Source organism: Adiantum capillus-veneris, chromosome 1 (genome assembly GCF_014529385.1).
Source record: "Adiantum capillus-veneris isolate H3 chromosome 1, ASM1452938v2, whole genome shotgun sequence".
NCBI classification, from domain to species: domain Eukaryota; kingdom Viridiplantae; phylum Streptophyta; class Polypodiopsida; order Polypodiales; family Pteridaceae; genus Adiantum; species Adiantum capillus-veneris.
The window spans coordinates 158,014,690-158,040,008 of record NC_140931.1 but is presented as its reverse complement, the minus strand read 5'-3'; the positions used below and the strand labels follow the sequence as shown (position 1 = coordinate 158,040,008).

At 42.2% G+C, this 25,319-nt stretch overlaps 1 protein-coding gene across 1 annotated transcript; it reads right to left on the bottom strand.

Annotated features, from left to right (window-relative positions):
* Positions 1-13,044: 13,044 nt before the first annotated feature.
* On the bottom strand, positions 13,045-13,430 carry LOC147465874 (chlorophyll a-b binding protein type 1 member F3, chloroplastic-like). Its single transcript, XM_086512723.1, has 2 exons — positions 13,400-13,430; positions 13,045-13,310 (listed from the first exon to the last, which is right to left on the bottom strand). Exons 1-2 carry the CDS (start codon positions 13,428-13,430, stop codon positions 13,045-13,047), a joined length of 297 nt encoding a protein of 98 aa, XP_086368849.1.
* Positions 13,431-25,319: the final 11,889 nt, after the last annotated feature.

The following is a 25,319-nucleotide window of genomic DNA, read 5'->3' as shown; positions in this document are numbered from 1 at the left end:
TTTTTGAAATTAAAAACGGCATGATATTAAGTTGAGACACATTTTTCCCAAACACTAAATTGAAGACCCGCCTTGCACGATCGTTGCTGTGAGCACTGTAGCAGCAGGCAATTCCACCTGTCCCCTTGCAGAACCCTTTTTTTCTTGCTATGTTAGGAGTTTGAGATGTAAAAACTTTGGAAAGCTCAAAAGCTTGGATGTTCACGTTGGAGCTCTCAACATTGTAGCATCCGCTGACTCGCCAAAAAAGACGAAGAAAGTGTGGAGACGGATGTGGGAGTCTCTCTCTCTCTCTCTCTCTCTCTCTCTCTCTGTATTTCTCTCTCTCTCTCTCTCTCTCTCTCTCTCTCTCTCTCTCTCTCTCTCTCTCTCTCTCTCTCTCTCTCGTGGTGTGGAGGGCCACAACTAACTGGAACATTCAAGGGATTAGTTGGCTAAGCATGGGCGCCCAAGTGTGAATGGGGTGAGCTCATATAAAAGTCAACTAAACCTAAAATTCACTCATTCTCTCATTTGTGCAATAGAAGAGTGCTCTTGCTCCATCTCCATCTCCATCTTCTTCTTCTTCACCTCCTTGTGTGTGTGTGTATGTGTGTGTGTGTGTGTGAGAGAGAGAGAGAGAGTGGGCGATCGAGCATTACGAAGGCACGACGCCGGTGAAGCGGTTGAGCGCAGCGTAGCGGCGTCTCCTTCTTCTTCGCGACGAGGAATCCTCCACGAAGCAAGCGTAGAGCGGTGAGTGACACACCATCGCCTTCTTTGAGCTTACTAGTTTAGGCTTGTTGTGTGCTTGGAGCCATTTGTGGCTCGCAAACGGTGTATCGGCAAGTTCCTTGCATTGACACGTGCGACATACGCGCACATTTTTGGCGCCATTGCCTGGGACTGCCATACATGAAGCTTGAGTAGCACTCTGTGCTTCTCCGTGGTGCAATTTCTATTGTAGGAAAGGTAAGGAAGGAGTGTGTGTGTGTTGAGAAGAGGGATTTGGTGTTATACTGTGTGTTTTTTTTGTTAATGGAGTTTTCAAAGGTTCTGTGTTTATTCTCTGTGTATTAAGGTAGTTAGTTTTCTTTGTTAATAGAGATTTCAAAGGTTCTGTGTTTATTCTCTGTGTATTAAGGTAGTTAGTTTTCTGTGTACAGTAAGTAGGAAGTAGATTAGTGAGAGTTAATAGAGTGTGTTAGTGTGTAAGAGTAGGTATATTAGTTAGAAGTAGGTAGATAGAGTGTGTGTGCTCTTGCGCATGCCGCGGCGACCTTATCCTTTTATAAAAAATAAAAATAAAAAAAATAATTTAAAAATAAAAAAAATTAAAGGTAGGATCGGGATCGGGAATATCTCCCAGACCCAAACCCAAGATCACGCTCAAGCTTAGGCCTCAGTCGCCTTTTAAAAAAACGAATTTTAGCTTCACACGTAGCTAAAAATTGATTTTTGAGGACCAACGGAACATCAGATGTCCGAAAATTGTGTTGTAAAGCACACAGCGACCCTTTAAGTGATACGCTCGTTTCGAGCTATCACACACTTCAATCAAAAAATCAAACATTAAAAAAACATTCAAAAAACATCAAAAACAAGAAAAAATCAAGTAGAAAACGGGGTGCAAAACACCCACAAAATAAAGCAAGTAACCTTTGAGGGTACTTGCCGACACTTGTAGGGCACCCAAAGCACATGTATATACGCTTTGGTCGTGTGCTAGAGTCCGAACAACTAGCTAGTTCTTCGATTTACGGGGGTACTCACTATCCTTCCACGCTAGGGTCTACGCCCTCGGCGGGGACCCAAGGTAATGCAACCCAAGACCCAAATATAGCGGCTAGCGACTCTTCCTCTGACTACGATATTATGGAAGAGCATCTTACACAAAGCCCCGGGGGAACAAATGAAACCGTACCTAGCTGGGCCCAACAACCTAGAACTAGTGTTTTTAGCCGTTTGATGGAAACTTTTAGTAGAGCTACGCGCTCTGAACCTACGGCTAGTGAAGTAAACGAAGGGGGTGGGGAAGTAGAATCACCATTCACATCTCCTGTAGACCCCACACTCCCTCAGAGTGTCCATGTGGACATTCTACCTACCTCATTTAATGAGGGCCTTACAGAGCTACCACCTTCCAAAGTTGCCTCTAAGGTAGCGGTGACTAAAAGTCAAAACACGGGAAGCAACATTGCATCCACCTCACGACAACCCTCTAGTACACCAAGTTTGGACGGGGTATTTCTCAATGAAAATTGGGAATATGACCTACACACGGAGACTTTGACCGACCTATACATGGGCTACACATACCATGTGGGTTGGTTAGAAGTTGTACAATCCACATCTAGTGCCACTAGTCTAGAGGAACAACAACACATGATCTGCAATGTCATCCATAGGATTATCCAGTCCAAGAGGCAAAATCGAGGAATAAACATACCTTCGACGGGTCCTATGCGATTTTTAGACACGAGCAAAGGGAAACAACCCACTCTATCACAAATGGAGACTCCCCTAGTGAGTCCCATCGATCCCCCATATGTTGTTTCGCCAGGGGTCTCAATGCAATCTGAGCCCACAAGTGATAGCTTTACTTTTCCAAGTCTAGCTCATCTTTCCCTTGACTAAACCACGGCTACCATGCCTACCCCAATGATGGGCATGCCAAGAAACACGCCATGGACCTCATTTGTTAGTAAAGCACCACTACATGGTAGCTCAATGCCTGCAACAATACCTACAAGTGTGTACCAATCGTATTCACCTATGGGTCCACGTACTCATGTAGTCTCTACCCCTCCCATTGTTTTAACTACCTATGCTCCACAACCACAATACGCAAGTTCTTATTTCCATGGGACTATACCGGCTAGCATTAGCATGTCACATCCGATGTCTGCTATTCCTAGGGCCACCCATATGAACTATGGACCACCACATGGCACAACATCGTACCCAACGTGGAACCCAAGGGCTTCCTATGCGCCAAGCCCAATGCCAATACCTACTCCACATGTAGTCTCTAGAGCACCTTCACCCACGGTGCCTGCTCACTTAGGTGACTTGGCAACATTTGCTCAAGATATTGGTCGATCTATTGCTGAGAATATGCGTAACACGCCTGATAGAGAGCCTAGAAGTAAGGCAGTACAAATAGCCAAGCTCACACAAAAATTTAGTGGAGACGGGGATGTGAGAAAGCATATCGAAGTGTTTGAACAAATATGCGATTCTCTAGGAGAACACAATGACCTGCATAAGAGCAATGCTTTAAGCCTAACCTTAAGTGGAAAGGCTGGGGATTGGTATAGAACCCTAAGGGTGGAAGAAAAAACGATTTACCCTACTCTTAGGAGACTGTTCTTAAAGGAATACATACGAGAGGGAGTGCTTTGGGGTGTAGCCTCTCAGCTCCAGAAAGCCCAACGAGAGGAAGGAGAGTCGGTGAGAGACTTTATAAGTCGCTTGAAGCATTTGAATTCTCGTTGTAATCCAAATGAGCGCTTCAACAATAACCAATTGCTTGATAGATTCATTAGGGGGTTACGACATCAGGATATCTACAATGGCCTAGTCATTAGAGGTATCACCACTTGGGAAGTAGTCACCACCAATGCGATCCAATTGGAGGATAATTTAATGATTCAAGGAGAAAGAGTGTCTGTTGAGTCTAAATCTATTAGCTCACAAGCATCGGGGCATCAGCCAATGACCCTAAAGCCTATTGCTAAAGAGCCAAAGATATCTGAGATGACTTTAGCAGATCTCACCAAGGCTATTCAAGAGAGTCTTAGAGAAAATCGTGCTCCGCAAAACAATCATATGTATCCAAGAAGGGAGCAGCAATGGTGCTCAGTATGCTATGGACCGCATAGTACAAGTGAATGCCCTACTTTTAGAGTAAAATTCAATGGGAACTGCAATGCATGTGGGAGGTATGGTCATCAAGCTAAGGGTTGCATAGTATTTAAGCGCGTGATGGCCAATAGACCAACTTAGCATGGACAAACACACCTCGAGTGCCTGCATTGATGCCGGCCCCACCTCTTGAACAAACAGCACAACACATGGTCCCTAGGGCCCAAAATGTTGTTCAAACAACACCCTTACCACCTCCAGTGCTAGGACCACAACCACCACATCCGAGAATCACTTCTGTGAATCAAGTGGGTTGTGAGTCATCTATTTCTTGTTTGGAAGGCTATGAGGAAGATATAGATCCTAATATCGCCTATGGGATGGATGTGCTTGAAGAAAGTCCACAATACTACATGGAGGACTATTGGGGACAAGTCAAACCTGTATATCAAGTAGCTGCTCTTGCGGCAAGAGGCCAAAATATCAATTACACTGCTAAGAGACCACCTCTTCAATGCTATGAGTGTGGAGGTCCACATCGTGTAGCCGAGTGTCCTATTAGGCTACAAAAGAACGCCACACTAATGCAAACCAATCAAGCGATCACGTCTACAATGCCAATACTCATCTGTAATCGATGTGGCATAGATCATTTGATTGCCCAATGTCCAAATAATCCAAATGCACCGAAGATCACGCCATTAAACTCGATTGAAGTTACCGAGGAGCCATCACCAAGTACACCCGTGGTACCAGTAAACGTACTCACACGATTGATGCTCCAAAAACAAAATTATATTCTTGAGGAAAGAGACACGGCATCAATTGCCCAATCTCAGAAAAAGAAGAAAACACGAAGAAAGAGATCGAAAAAAGCAGCGAAGTCAAACCCCAGTTCAAAGACCAACATAGGGACTGGTGATGACCCCGTATATATGAACGACGCTGAAGAAGATTCTGATTCAGGTGAAACCATGGAGACCAAAACGACCACTAACATAGAAACCAACAAGGATCTTCATGAGCCACAATGGCCAGGATCCAAAAAGAAGATAGGAACTTACCCAAACCCTACAGAGGAGATTGATCGAGCCAAGCAATTAAGGAGTTTGGTAGAAGATACCCAAAGGGATCTAGAACCAGCACCTAGGAAGATCCAGATTACAGACACCGTGTTCCCTACGCAACAACAACCTCACCAATTCCATAGACCCTTGGACATGCCTAGTGTCATCCAAGAAGAAAGTGACTTAAAATCGTGGGAAAGTGGGCGTACTCACTTCTTGATGGAAAGAATGTTTACAGAGGGACTACCTGATCTTATCGAAGAAATGGAGCTCCCATCTTCCCCACGTCAAGGGACTCAAGGCCAAAAGGTGCCGGTAAACATTGCCAAATTGATGGATTTCATGTCTTCAGAAGTTAGAACCACCATCATGTCCAAACTATATAAAGACCCCGAGCTAGTCTCAGCCCTTCGAGCCTTCCTCAATGGAGAATTGAAGTTTGGGCTACCACAATTTGCACAGATGGATGGAGCTGGGGAGATGCCAATAGAGGAGGAATACATAGATCCACAACCGAACCTAGATGTGAACCTTGTTATAGAAATACATGTTAACAAGTTGGGACAATACTTTTGAGGGTGATGAATCTAATGCGACTATACCAATCACTACTAAGGGATTAACTGTGAAGGGAATCCTTGATGGTGGCGCTGGGGTTAGCATTGTGACTAAAAATTGCTGGGAAACTATGGGAAGACCTCACCTTGCGATCACAACCATAGTAGTGAAGATGGCCAATGGGTCTATTGTTAAACCTATTGGGATGCTAGAAGATCTCAAGATCAAGGTGTTTGGACATAAAATAAGGGTTACCTTCATTGTTATGGATTTCTCCAAGCACACTATGGGATCTAAGATGATCTTAGGATGTCCTTTCATGAGGGAAGCAAAAATGGTGCATGACTGGTCTAAAAACCATGTCTACTTGCAGTTCCAAGATTCTGTCATTCGAGTGGATCTTGTTACTGGTCGAGCACATCCTCTAGGAAACAAGTTTATAATTGATCATAGATCTGACACCACAATTCACTCAGCCCCATTGCAGTATTGTTACACGTGTAAAGCGAACACTGATGTTGGGGAAGATTCTCCTTATATGGATGTACTACCTGGGATGACTGAGTCGGACAATGTGGATTGGGTCCACCTAGCAGCAACCATAGACACTTGGGGAAATAGGGGGACGACTTGGGTAACACCTGAGGGGGATGAAATGCCCGTACCCTTAAATATGCTACAAGCAATGTATATAGCTTCTGACAAAACTCATCCTTATATAACAAAAAGAACATACAAATGGGTCCCTAAAGCTTCTTAAGCGACCATAGCTAGTGCTAAAAAACAAAAGCTTGGTAAAAAACGTCCCACTCGCTCCAAGAAAAGTAAGAAAACGTGACGTTGGATTTCTAAACGACTATTGGAAGCCCAAGGCTACTATCAAGGAAATGATCAAATTTGGGTGTCAAAACGTAGATTGTGTTCTTACCTGTCACCTGACCCATGTGAGCCCAATCCAGTAGCTCCAAAACGAATTGACGATCGCGAAAAGAAAAAAATCAATGAATGCTACACACCCGTTCCAGAGCTAGTTTGGGTACCGAAGAAAGAACAATTTGTTCCACCTAGCTCAGGAAGGGGGGAGTCCCATGAAGCTTCTAGCTCCTCATGTAATGCATCCATAGAGGTAAAAGCTTCTCCACAGCCTCCACCTACAATAGTGTACCTCCATAAAGCTACAAAGGAATCCACACTTCCCAGTGTTCAAGAATCACCTGACGAACCACTTCAAGTCCGATCCTGGGAGAGTACCTTACCACCCTTGCAACTTGATGAGGCACCTAAGGTAAGATAAAACTACTGGCAAAAATCCTCACCTATTACCAATTGGAACGATTGGTTTCAAAGGGTGACGAGCTCGTTTCAAACGGTTTTTTTTATTTCTACCCAAGGAAGGGGGGAGTGTTTGCTGACATCCATCATTCACTTGCTTCCCTCTCAACCTTCCTCCCTGACCTCTCAATCTCCCAATCTTAGGGAATGTATATATAAAGCCTTATACTCACAAAAAACAAAAATAATAAAGAGCAAGAGCAATTAGCAAATGAGTATGCACAATAAAAGTCAAAACATTGACTCAGACCTACACATTCGCATCCGGTACAGTGAAACAAAAACTTATGCCATAAAACACCTTTGATCCTCATCACTCGAATAATGGAGGGTAGGTAAGATTAGTACAATAGGAGTGTTTATGTTTTAGAGTTGAGTGATTAGCAAAGTTCTTTTTTGCCACTGATGTGCCTCCTAGAGGTATTCTTTGTGTTTTTTAGCGTGTACAGGAATGTGTTACTGTGGTTAGGATTTGAACCTTCATAGAATCTTTCTCTCATCCACTTTTCAAATCAAGAACGACCATCAACACAAACAGGTGTTTCTTATCCATTAGCATTGCCCCTTATCTTTTTGCATCCATGTTTGTCTGCTTTGATTGTGATTGGTAGCATAATATTCAACGCATTTGCTTAGTACCAAACATTTAATTTAATGTAATTTTTTTTTGGTCATAATCACTTGTCTAGATTTAAAAATCAAGCAGTCCGACTAAGCTAGTTTGACCAAGTTAGGTGTTAGAGATCTTCTCTTAATACCATGGGGAATGCCTTCCTAGTAATCAATAGTTACTTAGGTTCTTAATCCGATTTATGCATCATTGTGTGAAATGTACTAGGGCTTTCTAGTGGGCTTGACCCTATTGACCTTTAGCTTAAGTATTATAAGTGGAGTTTACTAGTGTGATGAGCCTCGGGAGGGTAACGGTGTTATACGACCCCCCAAAGTTACAAAATTAAAATGCTGAAAATGAACAAACAAAAAATCAAAGTGCCACATTGTAAAATCTTAAGCTGGAAGAGAAATCTCAGCTTGATTGGGTACTTCACTCACATGTATCGTCTATGGTACTAGAGCCCTAGAGGTTCCCAGTGTGAGCACTTTTCCTTGAAAAACAAAAAACCCAAGGCATACAAAATAAGCACACACATCGAAATTGAATCACTGTGAAAAGACTTTGGAGGGTCAAAGAAAAGGTAATCGGTCAGGCGATGATTTCATGAGAAATTCCTTTTATCGTAGCTTAACTACAAGGTCTTCTAGGTATAGCCTCTAGTCAGCCCTCGAACATGAAATACTTGGCTCTCACGATTAAACAACTTAATTGACTAGAGAAAATTAAGAAGCTTACCCATGGTATTAATAGTCGATCTCTAGTGCCTTTCGACCGTTAAATTAGCTACCCCAGACTTGTTTAATTTTTTACCTTTACATCTGTTTATACATTTGATTATATTGCAATTTAATGTTTATTGCTGATAAATTGTTTAAAATTCTATTACCAATCAATTTGTCTGCCTAAAACTGTATATGCTTTTTAATCGCTTATGAGAATGCAATTACTGTGCCAATGTTGTTTGATTTTGCAGTGACTGAAGAAGGCTAAGGACATTCATCTCAAATGCTCTTCCACCTCGACGAACGAGCTTCAACTCAATAGCTTCCGAGGACGGAATCTACATCAGGAAGGGGGGCATGTTAACCCTCACGGCTCACGGACACCCTATCACCTACGACGGACGTTCTAACCTACGGCGGACATTGTATTATTTATTTGGTAAAGTCAGGTACCGGGCTTGTCGGTCCAATAGGAAAAGGGTAAGAGTGATCGCCGATGAGAGGCGCACTCTAACTGGAACATTCAAGGGATTAGTTGGCTAAACATGGACGCCCAAGTGTGAATGAGGTGAGCTCATATAAAAGTCAACTGAACCTAAAATTCACTCATTCTCTCATTTGTGCAATAGAAGAGTGCTCTTGCTCCATCTCCATCTCCATCTTCTTCTTCTTCACCTCCTTGTGTGTGTGTGTGTGTGTGTGTGTGTGTGTGTGTGTGAGAGAGAGAGAGAGAGAGAGAGTGGGCGATCGAGCATTACGAAGGCACGACGGTGGTGAAGCGGTTGAGCGTGACGTAGCAGCATCTCCTTCTTCTTCGCGGCGAGGAATCCTCCACGAAGCAAGCGTAGAGCTGTGAGTGACACACCATCGCCTTCTTTGAGCTTACTAGTTTAAGCTTGTTGTGTGCTTGGAGCCATTTGTGGCTTGCACACGGTGTATCGACAAGTTGCTTGCATTGACACGTGTGACATACTCTCTCTCTCTCTCTCTCTCTCTCTCTCTCTCTCTCTCTCTCTCTCTCTCTCTCTCACACACACACACACACACACACACACACACACACACACACACACGCGCGCGCGCGCATACGTATGTTTGAGATGGATCAACTTATCGACGCGTGACATAGCTCGCTACTCGTTATTTTTTCAAGCTGCAAAGTAGAGTCACCCTTTACAAAACCAAAAGTAATCACCCTTCAAAATTGAAGGCTGGCTTGCTAAAAAGTTTGCATAATATAAATATATATATAGTACTAAGTATTGTGACTTTTTGATAGAACAAAGAAGTCAAAACTAAGTCTTTTCATTTTCTACCATCACAGTACTACTACTTGCTACTTACCCTTCACTTTTACATTTCAAACCTACCCTTCACTTTTACATTTCAAACGTGTTTCTTAAGGTTCTTGAAATGAAGAAGAGAGTGACACATGGATGCCCTCTCCTTCCTTGAAAATTTTAAACTCAATTATATATAGTATAAATATAGACAAAGTACTAAGTTTTCTACTTAGTACTACTACTTGCTACTTACCCTTCACTTTTACATTTCAAACCTACCCTTCACTTTTACATTTCAAACGTGTTTCTTAAGGTTCTTGAAATGAAGGAGAGAGTGACACATGGATGCCCTCTCCTTCCTTGAAAATTTTAAACTCAATTATATATAGTATAAATATAGACAAAGTACTAAGTTTTCTACTTCACATTTCTAGGACTCAGAAGTCTTCTCATTTTTTACTTTTCATTTTTGCATTTCTTAAGGTTTCCTTTGAAATGCAACAGAGTGTGGCACCTGAATGCCTTCTCCTTGCTCAAAAATGGTTAGAGCCAAGCAAACACCATTATTGCCATCATTTTTATAGCAATTTGCAATAGTTATTTTACATGCAGGATGAAACCATGCACTTCCAATTGTTGACATTATACAATTGTGCTGAGTCGTCAACAATTTTGTTCCAGTTACTCCGGACGTTAATTGGTATACCCTCTATACCAACATAATCTTCAACCCCAAATAGATTTCTAGGCTTCAAAAGCGATATCTACTGTCTTTCATATCTTGTAAATAGATAAGGTACACTTCGCTATGAGAGCAAAAAACATTTGTCAACCGACTATTTGACACGAAATCTTTATCCGTTTCATACTGATATAACCTTTCCCAAATGTCTAGAGCAATATCTTGAAATTTGGCTGGAACGAAAGTTACATAATGAAAGGAAAAATACTACCTATTCATCAACACTACAATACTATTTGCATTACAATGATACCACGTGATGTCTATCGTAGGAAATAAAACAACATTCACAGGTCATCTATACTCTTTATAATGCAGCTTAAAATTTTCAAGGAAGGAGAGGGCGTCCACTTGTCACTCCTTGGTTCATTTCAAAAAACACCTACAAAGCATCTAATCTAAAATGCAAAAGTAAAGGGTAATTTTGTAAGAAATGACAGCCTTTCTTTTCAGAATGTAAGAAGAGCCATTTTAGAATGTAAGGGTGGGTTCACATCAACACGGCGGAAGATAACCTCCAGAACGCCATGTTCCGGGTGGAGGACATGGATTATTCGTTCTTCCACCGCTAAACGTTCACAGTGGGGAGGGTGGAAGAGAGAATGGGTGGTTCCTACCGTCGCCCAGTGTGAACTTTGGGGATGGGTGGAAGCAACGTAAGAAGACAAAAGAATAATTTGTTTAATTTTAAAAAAGGACCTGCAAAATGAAAAGGTAGCATACGTGGAGGGTGGAAGAGAAGATGGGGGGCGGGTCAGAACTGAAACGCGGGATTGCTTCCAAGAGCTGGCACCTTTTTCAAGAGTTGCCGTCGCACTGTGTGAAAAAGGAGGCTGACATACAGGGCTTCGATTCGTTGGCAACAGGCTCCGAATTTCTGCCGTTGCCTACTGTGAACCCAGTCTAAGAAGTGACAAGCCTTTTCAAACTTTTCAAATGTAAAGTCAAGAGACTTTCTATTCCACATAAAATAAATGTTGAAGTTTCATGGCACGTTACAAAAAGGGGATAACTTTAGTGGATACCAATATTGATATGTTTTAGAAAATTTTGAAAGTATGTATTTCTTTAAAGAGCTTGAGAAAAAGAAAAAAGTTCGCATAACGTCGACTTGGGGTTGTTTCACTTTGAGGACATACATGACATGCAAATGCAGGGATCGTTATCCACATTATTGACCATGAGATTGACACACACACACACACAGAGAGAGAGAGAGAGAGAGAGAGCACGACATTGCCTTTGTGTGTGTGTATGTGTGTGTGTGTGTGTGTGTGTGTGTGTGTGTGTGTGTGTGAGAGAGAGAGAGAGAGAGAGAGAGAGAGAGAGAGAGAGAGAGACCATCACATTGCATGTGTGCATACACATGTATATTTATGAGGAAAAGAGAGAGAAAGAAAGATTTTACCGTTGAGCTCACGCACTTTTCAAATTTTCAAGATATTATTTTTTGGCATTAGTGTATTTTTTAAAGGATAGCTAAAGTTTTTTACCCGTAGAAAATAGATTAAATGCCCAACAAAGACCAACCCTCACATTAACACCCCAAATGGGTAGAGAGATTTGCCAGTTGATGGACCTTTTACCAATTCTTGGATATTTTGTTCTTTTCATTTTCAAGAGTTAACATGTGGGCCATGCTTAAAAATCTATAAATTCCTTAGATTTTGGCAGGCAAGGGTGCCAATCTAAAATCAACGAGAGAGAACACCCCAAATGGGTAGAGAGATTTCCCACTTGATGGACCTTTTACCAACCTTGGATATTTTGTTCTTTTTATTTTTAAGAGTTAACATGTGGGCCATGCTTAAAATTCTATAAATTCCTTAAATTTTGGCAGGCAAGGGTGTCAATCTAAAATCAACGAGAGAGAGAGAGAGAGAGAGAGAGAGAGAGAGAGAGAGAGAGAGAGAGGACAATTGTTAAATGTCGTATTTAATGTGTTGAAATGCAAAGTTCAACAAATGACGCAAGAGGAAAGAGGAAGACATAACAAAATGCTCGTGTGTAGGAACAATCTAAAGTGACTTTAAAAGTTACAAGACAAGCCTTCAACAAAAGTGAATATCTATGGGGAGGAGGGGGAGGAGGATAAAGAGAGAGAGAAGATATAAACAAGAAAAAAAAATTTAATGCCATCGGAACAATCCCAAAAGATATATCTCACAACATGGATAAGAATAAAGTTATTTTTATTTCATCTTCTTTGTCTTTCTCTCTCTCTCTCTCTCTCTCTCTCTCTCTCTCTCTCACACACACACACACACACACACACACGTCTTGATAAAAGGAGAATTTGAAATGTTGTAGGAACATCCAATGAAATCTCAAAGCTCTATCTGATGGTACACACACACACACACACACACACACAGAGAGAGAGAGAGAGAGAGAGAGAGAGAGAGAGAGAGAGAGAGAAGCACACCAATCATAGCCATCTATATTTTTCTTTTCAAAAAAATGAGAAAAAAGAGTTCGCTTCTCCTTTTTAAATTTCCACCTAGGATAGTCACTTTGACTAGAAAGTTTTGGGGGGGCGGGGGGAGGGAGCATAGAAACTTTGAATGTCATAGTTATTGTATTGGAACAATAGCAAGATGCCTCTCTGTGACAAATGTTCCAATTATGTCTATATGTACACATAGTGTGTGCGCGCGTGCACACACACACACATATACGCAATGAATGGTGGACCTCCCGATTTATGAACTTGACTGAAAAGGATACGCAAACCCTAAAACAAGTATCTGCCGACATGAATGAACCATATAATATTTCACATCAAAACAACAGCATTACACTCGAGAGTGAGGTTAAAAATGTGTTTTACAAAGAAAAGCAAGCTGCTGCATGGACAAAGGATTAAACAAGGTGTTGCTTATTTGCCGGGGGTGAAGTTGGTGGCGTAGGCCCAGGCATTATTGACAGTGGGGTCAGCCAAGTGGTCGGACAAGTTCTCGATGGGACCCTTGCCGATGACAATGGCCTGGACGAAGAAACCTAACATGGAGAACATGGCCAGTCTGCTATCCTTCAACTCCTTCACCTGCAGCTTGGCAAAAGCCTCTGGGTCGTCAGCCAAGCCGAGGGGGTCGAAGGAGCCACCGGGGTAGATGGGGTCCTCAACCTCACCAAGGGGTCCACCTGTAACCATCCACCTGCAGCCATCCACACACATTAGAGTACAGCTACGAATCAATATACAGGTTTCATACGACATCAACGGACCCCACCTGCAACACAGTACCCCTCAATAGCACCCATTAGGATGACTTGGCAGGCCCAGATGGCCAAAATGCTCTGCACGTGGACAAGGCTTGGGTTGCCAAGATAGTCAAGGCCGCCATGGCGAAGATCTGAGAGTCAACCTTGAACCACACAACCTCAAAATAAACCACACAGCCTTGAACCACACGACCTTTTGGCAGACGTGCAGTTTGGACTCTGAACGCACCCTAATAAACGAGTCACGACGACTCGATCACGAGGCCAGACTGGCCTGCCTGCGAGCCTGAAATGAGCTCTCCCTTTTTCTGTCTATCAGATTCCAGATTGCGTGATTATGCCACCTGTGATAAAGACTATGTAGACTTCAAGAAGGTGCAGTCGTGCGAAATTCTGCTCGGAGCCGTCTCGGGCTCTCTCAGTCTGTCTGCGTTCAATTCACCTGCAGCGACCTTACTCTCGCACACCTTCTCCCAAAGGCTTAAAAAAGTGATGGCGTCCACGTCAAAGTACACCTAACCTAGCCCAACACTAAGGCCTTTCCTTAGCAGGCCAAAAAGATAAGGTCAGGATGCATCAGAGCCGGTCTCCCTGTCGGTTTATATGATTAGTGGTATTATAGGATTAGTTAAAATAGAAGTCTCACTTTCTCAAAATTGATTTTGCAAGATGAAGGGACATCTTCCTGAATCGTAGTGATACAGTTAATATACGTGAATTTCTATGTATTAGGAAAGATGGAACTTGACTAACCAATGAAAATTCTTTTTGTTACGTACATTTACTTTTATAGGATGCCATAAGATTCAACCCTCTTCTCTTTTCAAAAGAACAACTTTGTCCTCAGAAGAGGAGGATTCGATCTCTCTCTCTCTCTCTCTCTCTCTCTCTCTCTCTCTCTCTCTCTCTCTCTCTCTCACGCACACACGTCACACAAAGGCACCAAACAATGTCTTAAAATGGGAAATGGGATTTCTCAGTGCCCTTCTAGTCACACCTAGGCATATACACAATTTAATATTTGTTGATTGTGCTCAAAGCAACCAATTGCTCTAGCCCAACTGGAAAGGTGGAATGAGCATGGCCCAATTGTTGTTCGTTCAAAATTTATTGGTGATGCATCGTGAACTTTTGCATTGTCCATTAGAGGTGACGCATGGGTGGAGAATTAAGACCTTGGATGTGATGTAGGCCTTACACATAGCCAAATTACCATTAACTAGAGAAACTGGGCCGGAACAAGGTACTAAGGAACGGGAACTTGCTGATCACGAGATACCAGAATCGTACATTTTTGGACTTTTTCATGTGCAACCAGTTCCAACTTCAGAACCAGTACCAGTACCAATAAAATCATATCAGGCTGACCTTAGAGTCCAGTACTAGTGTGGACACACTTTCCAATTTTTAAGCGCCCAATGGTCAAATGGCACGCCAGTAGTAATTATTTCAAGGATGGGTTGCAGTCTTGTCCAATGCATGTCTGCCACGATAGCAGCGATGCACACAAGTCTAGGAGCGGCGAGTGGTGGAGCTTTTATGGCACGAACACATATAACAGTCAGGAGAGTTAGCATTTTTCCTCATAAATCCCCTACGTGACGCTTTCCTCCTGTTAACCATTCGTCATCGCCAAGCTCCGAGGTTTCTTCGCTCTACAGTCGCAAACCTCGACCTCTAAAGAGACAGTTGACTGTCAACTAGCCTTGCCAGCGACACCAGGGAACGGCTTCGATACGACAAGTAAGTCATCTGCTCCTTCGCATGTTTCATCGTCATCATCCTCACAGTGTATGGGTAGAAGGAAACAATCAGAGAAGATGCAGGAGTCTCTTGAGGAAACCAAGGCCATAGTGGCTGATGCAAAGGCAAGCCTTCCCATTATCCCGTACAGTAAAATCCAACGTTATGTATTCACTGATCAAGCAATGACTCTGCTACAACTCTGGGATCTTAGAGTTGTGTTGCAAGCTACAAGAATTGCTTTTGATGGAGACATCATCAAGCAAGTTCTTGATTCCTTCGACGCTGAAGATGGAAGTGCCATGGTAAATGGTAGGAAGGTGTCAGTGACACCAGAAGTCATAGCATTTGCATTCCGAATGCCCAATGAGCCCAAACCTTCTGTTGCAACTACACAGCAGATAAGTATAGCTCTGAAGGAGGATGAAACAGCTAGACCAAAGAGCAAGGCAAGTGCTCAAGGAGTTCCAGTAGAGCAGGACTGGAAGCTTGCACTGCTTACAGGTTTGTAGCCGAAGCAGTAAGCCTCAAAAACAACCCAACGTATGTATCCGAAAAACTGTTTGCTATGCTATTGGCCAAGATATTGGATCCACAGGTTCCTATTAATCTTTGTCAAATTCTCTCGCACAATGTACTCCAGCAAACTACCAAGCTAAAATCTCAAAATGTTTTCAAAGCCTGGTATGTTTGGGAATTCCTGTATTGGGCTACTGCAGCAGATGCTAATGAGCAGGTAGAGAAGGCTTGGAGTGAGAAGCCAATTTTTGAGCCGAAGAACATTGAGCTGTCCTCAGACGATGAAGAAACGGATAGTTAAACTATTTCAACAGACCTGAAAAGGAAAGCAACTACAGAACAGGCTGGCAGTTCAAAAAAGCCAAAGACTACACTGACAAAGAGCAGTGAGTTTTTGAAGCAGATAGAAAGCCAGGTCAAGACAATAAACACTGAGAAAGCTGTAGTGAGCCAGACAGAGCAGCAATTTGCTCAAAAGACTGTGGCTAATGAGTCAGTATCAAAAAGTGCAGTTGCTACTGGTTCTGGGAAAGATCGGGCCAAGCCAGCCACTTCTGAGAAGATAGCAAACCATTCAAGGGACAAAGGCAAGAGCCAACTGGACAAAGGGAAAGGTCCAGCTTCCTCGACTCTGCCTGGTGGAGTTCCTACTCCAAATACTGGAAACCTTCTGCAGCTGGTAAAACAGGACAAGTTGCAGCACATGCAGACTAAGCAATTGAAAGGGCATCTTCTGCTCAGCAAAGCTGATTATGCAACTTTACCCTACATAGCTCCAGTGGCAATATATGAGCCTACTGATTCTGATCCAACCATAGTCAAAGACAGATGTTCAGTCCTTATACAGTCTTCTTGGAATATCATTGTCAGTTGTATGGGACAACTGATGGAGGTTGCTGGATCAGAATAGGAAGTCAAAAAGCTCAAAGCTGACTTGACAGCGGCACAAGATCAGATTGAAAAGCTCAAGAAAGCTCGGGAAGAGCAGAACATACAACACAAGGTACTGGAAGCTCACTCAGAAAGGGCTAAGGCTGAATCTAAAATAATGATTATTAAGAATCAACGAGATGAAGCACTGAGAGCTGCAGAGCGGGCTGAAACAATGCTCAGGATGAAGCGAGCGGAATTCAAAAACCTGCTAATGCGCCATACAGCTCTGAAGGCTTCTCTGACTGAAAGATACATCTATAACAGCTTGTCTGAAATTTTAAATCCATCAGGCAATGCTGTTTTCAATTTAGAGAATTTAAAGTCCTTGATGGAAAGTATGCAGAGCGATTTGCAGGACAAGGTGACTGAGTACAATAATGCTTTGATGAATCAAGCTATATTAGATTATATTGAGCAGCAGACTTCTCCGGATGAGGAAGAAGAAGACCAGGAAGATGAAGCTGATCAGGAGGAGGATGATTAGGAAGCAGGGCATACAAAGGATGATGATGATGCCCCACCACCATCTCCACCTCAAGGACCTGGTACTGGTGGGACAGGGCTGACGAGGCCAGTCACAGCTAGACCAGCCAGGCCAGAATGAGGGCCTGCAAGAAGGACAGGCTGAAGGACACCAATCGGGTAACCAGCAGAATGAAGAGCAGCAGCCCAGTCACACTGGGAATCAGCCAACAGAGCAGTCCCAACTCAACAGAGATGCTAAAGGGAAAATGAAAGTGCAGGAAGAGGGACCAGTTGCTGATCATCAACATTCACTGCAGCTCATTACCTTGAATAGGCAATTGAGACATCAACAGGCCTCCATAACCAGACAACATCTGGAGGATGATGATCTCTTGACTGACTTGGAAAGATTTCAAAGACTATATGTGGGAGCCAAGGAAATGGTAGAACATTGGAAATCAACAGCTTTCCATGATAGAGATGCTTGCCGTCTACCTGCGCATCCCAGTATAGTCCAACTACTGGAACGAGTTCCTGAATGGATAATCAATGCTGATGAAAGAGTGGCAAACCCGCACTGGCAAAGGTAGTCTGCTGCAGATTGTTGCTCCCTAGCCCTGGAACTGGAACTTCTGCTGGGTAACAAACCAACTTACCGATGTATGAAGGATGTTCGGATACAACTCAAGGAAGTTTTGGTGAAAATGCAAACTACCAGAGGTGTTTTGGATCAGAGAGTCAAAGCCATTCTTGAGGACCAGACAGCCACTAGCAGAGGACCTCAGACGAGAATTTCAGTCGGAGCACAGGCAACTGCTCTCCGAACACTGTTCCAGCTAGTAAGAATCACCAGAAAGATGATGCAACAGGAGAACCAAGCTGTTCTCAATTTCTTAGAATTTGTGCTTGATTCTCTAGTTCTCTTGTATGCTATTCCAACGAGAGAAACAGAGCTGCCAAGATTCTTTCCAGCGCTGTATCCTCAACATCGAGAACCAGTTGATCGTCTCACATACTTCAAAATTACTGATGAGCTTCAGGATTGGTATGAGCGATCAACTGTAGAATGGAAGACTTGGCAGACGCTGTTCAATGATGCTCTCCGAATCAATGACATTCAGGCACTGAAAGAGGAGATGCATAGGATCCAGTTGTGTATGGGCCAGTGGAAGATTCAAGTCAGAGGACTGACCAGGATTACTAATCAGTTGCTACAACTTACAGTCGAATCTTCTAAATTGCCTGAAAAAGACATTGCAGCAAAGCCGGGTCTGGCATCACAGTACAGGGAAATGGCTGAGATTCTTTTCGAAGCTCGAGTCAAAACTAATCAGCCTCTTCCAGAAGGATGGATCCATACTGCTTTGCATTGTCATAAGCTGGCGAGAACCAGACTTAGGAAAGGCAGGCGTACACTCTATGATCCTAACACCAAAACCTATCATTCTCTCACGCCTTATGAAGTAGAGATGACCACCGACCGGTGGGATCAGCTTGAGCAGGAGGCCATTTACCGATTAATTCAGAAAGAGAATGCTGCTACTGGGACTTCTCAGACACCGTCCAGGTCTAAGGGCAAACGAAAGACGGTCCAATGGAAGGATACTGGGTAGTTCCATCTCAGAATTTAGTGGCGACTTTTCTCCTCAGCAGGCAGGTGGAGATGACAGCTCTACCTTGGCCTGATGACAGCTCCACCTTGGTCTGGTGAGAGCTCCACCTTGGCCTTTTCAGTTGCCTCTCGCAATCCTTGGCCTTTTCAGCTGTCTACTCGCAATCTTTGTATAGCCATTCTGTCAGTGGTCAAGTCGGAATCCCAACATCAGAACCGGACGATGGATTTTTCACACACACACACACACACACACAAAGCTACAACAAATAATGAAGACGTCACTCTCTCTCTCTCTCTCTCTCTCTCTCTCTCTCACAGACCTACGACACACACGATAGTGCCGTAGAAAATGAAACATAATCTCTCTCTCTCTCTCTCTGACCTGCGATGTGCCGCATCTCTCTCTGTCTCTCTCTCTCTCTCTCACACACACACACACACACACACACACACACACACATACACACACACACACACACACACACACACACACACACACGTACGTACGCGTACACGCACACGCACACGCACGTTCGAGGCGTACCAGCTTATCGACGTGTGACACAGATCGTTGCTCGTTATTTTCCCAAGCTGCGAAGTAGAGCACCCTTTACAAAAACAAAAGTAATCACCCTTCAAAATTGAAGACTGAAGGGAAACTCCATGGCCTTCCTAAAGACTTAAAATGATATATAAATATTTGTAGTACTAAGTATTATGAATTTTTGATAGAAGAAGCCAAAACTAAGTCTTTCCATTTTTTACCATAGTGTACTTGCTACTTACTCTTCACTTTTACATTTCAAACCAAATGTTTCTTGAAATAAGTTCTTAAAATGAAAGAGAGAGTGACACATGAATGCCCTCTCTTTTCCTTGAAATTTTAAGCTCAGTTATATATAGTATAATTTTGGTCAGTGAATCATTGTTTCAAACGTACAAAATTGCTTTTCTTTAATTTTTCAAGAGAAAATTTAGAAAATTAGGTTTATTTTACAGGTTTTTACACTATTTTTCTCTATTTTGGGGTGGGATTTCTCCTTTTTCCCTTGCCCTCAATCGGCATTTTTGAAATTGAAAACGACATGATATTAAGCTGAGACACATTTTTCTCAAACATTGAATGGAAGACCCGCCTTGCACGACCATTGCCGTGAGCACTATTGCAGCAAGCAATGCCACTTGTCCCCTTTGCAGAAACCTCTTTTTTTTTGCCTATGTCAGGAGTTTGAGATGTGAAAACTTGGGAAAGCTAAAAAGCCTAGATGGTCACTTGGAGCTCTCAACATTGTAGCATCCGCTAACTGGTCGAAAAAAGACGAAGAAAGTGTGGAGACGAATGTGGGACTCTCTCTCTCTCTCTCTCTCTCTCTCTCTCTCTCTCTCTCTCTCTCTCTCTCGTGGTGTGGAGGGTCGTAGCTAGGCAAAAATCGAGCTCGTCGGGATCAAGGGTGGTGGACAGGCAACGGTAGAGGAGTAGGTGGCTCAGCAAGCGCTTGTGGCGAGTGGGACATGTATTGGATCCAAAGTCTTGGCGTCCTGGCGAGCAGAGGATTGATGTTGTATAAGGGTATGGGGCTCGTGGCGGATCAGCGTTGACAACCAGGGGTGTTGATAGAGGAGACTATATGAGGCCTATCGCGGCAACATTTGAGAAGTTATACATGAAGTAAATGGCGGGTTGTGTTCATGATCGAGTTTAAGGCGGGGGGGGGGCATTCTTTGTCAAGCACCAAGGCCAATCAATGGCACTCTCTCTCTCTCTTTCGAACAGAAATAGACATACACACTCCTCAACAGGACAAAATGGGATTGGTCCTCTCTCTCTCTCTCTCTCTCTCTCTCTCTCTCTCTCTCACACACACACACACATAACTACAACAAATAATGAAGACCTCTCTCTCTCTCTCTCTCTCACACACACACACACACACACACACACACACACACACACACAGACCTACAACACACAGGATAGTGCCGTAGAAAATAAAAACTTCTCTCTCAGACCTGCGATGTGCCACATCTCTCTCTCTCTCTCTCTCTCTCTCTCTCACACACACACACACACACACATACACACACACACATGTACGTATACGCACACACATGTTCGAGACGGACCAACTTATCGACGTATGACATAGCTCGTTGCTCATTATTTTCCCAAGCTACGAAGTAGAACCACCCTTTACAAAAACAAAAGTAATCACTCTTTAAAATTGAAAGCCGGAGTGAAACTCCATGGCCTTGGTAAAGACTTTAAATAATATAAAAATATATAGCACTAAGTATTGTGACTTTTTGACAGAAGAAGTCAAAACTAAATCTTTTCATTTACTACCATGAGTGTACTTCCTACTTACCCTTCACTTTTACATTTCAAACAAAATGATCTCTCATTTGCCCTTCACTTTTACATTTCCAACCAAATGTTTCTTAAAGTAAGTTCTTGAAATGAAGGAAAGAGTGACACATGGATGCCCTCTCTTTCCTTGAAAATTTTAAGCTCAATTATATATAATATAGATGTTGAAGGCAACAAGATAGCATTCTCTCTCTCTCTCTCTATCTATCTATCTATATATATATATATATGTGTACTAGTAAAACTCCATTCTCCATGGGGTCTCTCTCCCCCCCACGCCCCCTCCCCCCTCTCTTTCTCTTCTCCTTCTTCTAAAGGGTGCGCCACGTGGCACCCGCTTTCATCGGGCATTATATTATATATAATTATATATATATATATATATATATACACACACACATATATATATCTCAGACACACACACACACACATGCAATCCAAACACACATACATGTGCACCTCTCTCTCCCTCCCTCAGTGTGCACACATGCACTCACACATATACACACATATGAGCACATGCGTACACACATACACCCATGTATGGTAGATTGGTTATCGTAATTCGCTCTTGAAAAATGGGGATTACAAAAAAATTGAGCTTCTCATTTAGAGCTTTTATTAAGAAATTTAGAACTTGCAACATATGCGCTCGTCCACCTCCACATGATAAATTCATCGGCCAGTAATGAGACGAGTGCAAGAAGGTGGATGCACCCACTCACAATTTAAAGACAAACATTTGGAATATTCTTGGAATCTTGTTTATGTGTCCTCTTGTGATTTGCTGGAAATTGTGATTTGTTGGAAAGTGTACTAATACTAAGACTTGAGTGTCTCTAATCTCTGAAAAACCTTCATTTTTGTATTTTGTCAAATTGAGCAATTAAAAAAACTCAAACTTGGTATTTTCTAATTCATCTCTTCATGAGGAATCTAAAGCAATCATCACATTTCAAATCGACTAGATATGCAAAATCCCTCCCCCCCAATATTACATGTTTTCTGAAAATCGTCTCTCAATTGACCCCTTTACCCTAGTGCTCTTGGAACGACTGAGTGAATAAGCACTAGAAAGCGACAGACAAAGGGACACTACCTTAATATGGAAATTTGTTGATCTCCTATCATAAGATTGTGAACTTTCAAAGTGACATTGCCTTCCAACTTCAATCCTTCCTCAAATTAGATGTGTATTAGATTAAATAATTTCTTATGATCTTTTGCTTGATTGTGTTTAAATTGCTCACTTGTTTCAAGTTTGTGTTGCATATGCCCCATCGATTTTCTCTTTGTTGGAATAACTCTAATTTTTCTCTAAATGCTTTTGTTGAGTAGTGGGCCTCATTAAGGCTGAGTTTGCCTTGCCTCTTTGGAGCAATGAAAAAATTCAGTTTGCATAAGGTCTATGTATGTGTGTAAGCCCGCGTGCATGTGTGTGTGTGTGTGTGTGTGTGTGTGTGTGTGTGTGTGTGTGTGTGTGTGAGAGAGAGAGAGAGAGATTTCTTTTTTGTGGGTTTTTTTTTTTGGGGGGGGGGGGATATATACTTTGTTCTACACCCACGATTTTGCATTGATGACGATTGTGGAGATGTCTTAGTATTCGGTCAAATACTATGGATGATAAAGCTAGTGGTGACATAGCCTTCTGGTCGACTGCAATGGGTTTCTAGCTACAATTACCCTTTATGGGTGAATTTGGGTTTTTTCTGCATGCATCTAGGTAAAGATTGCGGATGATATTTTGTCAAAGAGTATATTGCGTATGAGAGTTTACTTGTCTTTATCTATCTTTATGCCGTTTACCCTGCAGCATGATTCAAAAATGTTTCTAATTAGTAATTGTATATAGGGAAAATTACCAAAATACCCCTCCAATTTGTGGAATTTCCCTCAAATTTGAAAATTTCCCAAAGTACCCCAATAATTTGTCATAAATTCCCAATATGCCCTTCAAATTTTCCAAAAAATTCCCAAAATACCCCTAGTTGCGACAGTAAATTTCTTCAAAAACAAAATAATTTTGTAGCTTTTCATAAGAAGAGTGATTTTCTACCATACAGGATGCTAAAACTAAAATTTGAGTTGGTTATGTAGGCTTTGGAGATGAATTACTTCATTATTTTTAGACTAATTGCCTTTTTTGTGATGTAATTTGTGACAAATTACATGCTAAGCACTCAAAAACAGATCTCAATTGTCAAACAAGAATAAAGATTAGAAAATCTTGAAGAATCCAACGAAAATAGATTCAAGGAATTTTTTTAATTTGAGGGGTATATTGGGAATTTTCACAAATTAGAGGGGTATTTTGGTAATTTTCCCTTGTAATTACCTAATAAATTAACCTTTTTAACAAGGCAAACGAAGCCACCGAGAGAGGAAAAGGGAGGAAGGGAGAGAGAGAGAAACACCTAAGGTTGAAATATAAAACCACTCTCTTTTCATTCATAAACTGGAAGAAAATGTAAACCAAAATCTTCTTTTGCTTAGAGTTGCCTTCTGTTGTGTCTCTGTTTAGAAATCTCTCTCTCTCTCTCTCTCTCTCTCTCTCTCTCTCTCACACACACACACACACACACACACACACACACACACAAATCTCTCTCTCTCTCTCTCTCTCTCTCTCTCTCTCTCTCTCACACACACACACACACACACACACACACAAGTTGAGTGTGTCTTCCTTGTTGAATTTGTTTGTATATTTAGAAAAGATATATCATTAAGGGCATGTTGTCAATTACGTTAAGATAGGGCCAAGCTAATAGCATTAGAACCTTGAAGTCTTAAGAAGTGTCCACAATTTCTTGTTGCAAGGGGGACCACGGAAAAGAGAAAAGGCCATGAATGAGCACCCACATGATAGGAGGCTTGAGTCTTCTTCCCTTTTTGGAGATAAACAAGAGAGAGAGTGAGGAGGAGCGGGCTGCTATAAAATTGTGCAATCAGATGTGGGCATAAATGGGATGCAAATAGAGGGAGAGAGGACCACAATAATAAGCAACAACAATATTGGTTTGGGTGAAGCATTACCCTTACTGTATTAGAAAGCTATTTTTATCGGAATGTGGACAGTAAGTGCAATATCTAGCCTTGTAGCTACCATAGCATACATAAGACTGCCCATAATTGATGCATATGGCACCTATGCCATTTTTGCTCTCTCTTTGTGTAAGTTTCAAATATGCCGGCAATGGTGTACTACATGCCTTTCCCCCTTGCATATTGAAATGCTGTAAAACCGTTCGGATATGTGGATCCTAGGATAGCTCAAGACACCCTTCTCACGTCCCTCTGCATAAGCATACCAAGGACACACTTAGGACTGCAAGGGCTTTTTTCCCTAACTAGGAGGTTTTTCCCCATGAATTTTATATACGTCCATTATTCTAGGGCTAACTTATCTTTCCATTGTGCACTAAGCAATACACTCTCTATTGTATGCCTTGAGCTTCTTCATCTTCTCCAAGATGTATGTGTTTCCCTGCAACCCTAATTTCAACAATTGGTACCTGAGTAGGTTGCATTCCCCCAAGCATACTCAGTAGTGTTGCCTGCACTCGCTTGCTCACTTTCTCTTATTTGGGTGAGCTTTGTTGAGCGTTAGCAGATTGTTCGCTCAAAATTTTGATTTGGGCTCATGTCTATATTGGCACTTGCAAGACTTGGTCTTGTCAAATTTATGGATGACAAATGTATAGTTCATGATCTCAATTTTGGTGATGAAATAGTTGCTTATGGTATTTTGTGTCATGGGCTGTATAAATCCCTTTGTATGACAAGAGTGGAAATTTTTTTGCAAATGGTGTTGTTAATTTAAAGAGTGTTTCAGATGCATAACTTTGGCATGCACGTTTTGGGCATCTGAATTTTTCCAGTTTACTACGTTTGCAAAAATTGATATGGTTGCCTCTGTGCCACCTCTTTAAGCACCTTCCAAGAATGTTTGTGAAGGCTGTATTGTGGGTAAGGTGCAGCATTCAAAATTTCCAAGGGTTCGGTAAGGGCTACTTGCAACTCACAACTTGCGTATAGTGATGTTTATGGGCCTATGCAAACTCCATCCTTAGGCAATTGCATATACTTTGTGCCGTTCATTGATGATTACTCCAGGGATGCATGCGTATATCCGCTTAAATCTGATGTTCATGTGCTTCAAGCAATTTCTATCTATGACTGAAAATGTCTTTAACTGTGCTATGGAACCCTCCATACAAATCAAGGGAGGGAGTATCTGCCTCATGAGTTTCGTGCATTTTTGTCTAATCATGGGATAAAACAG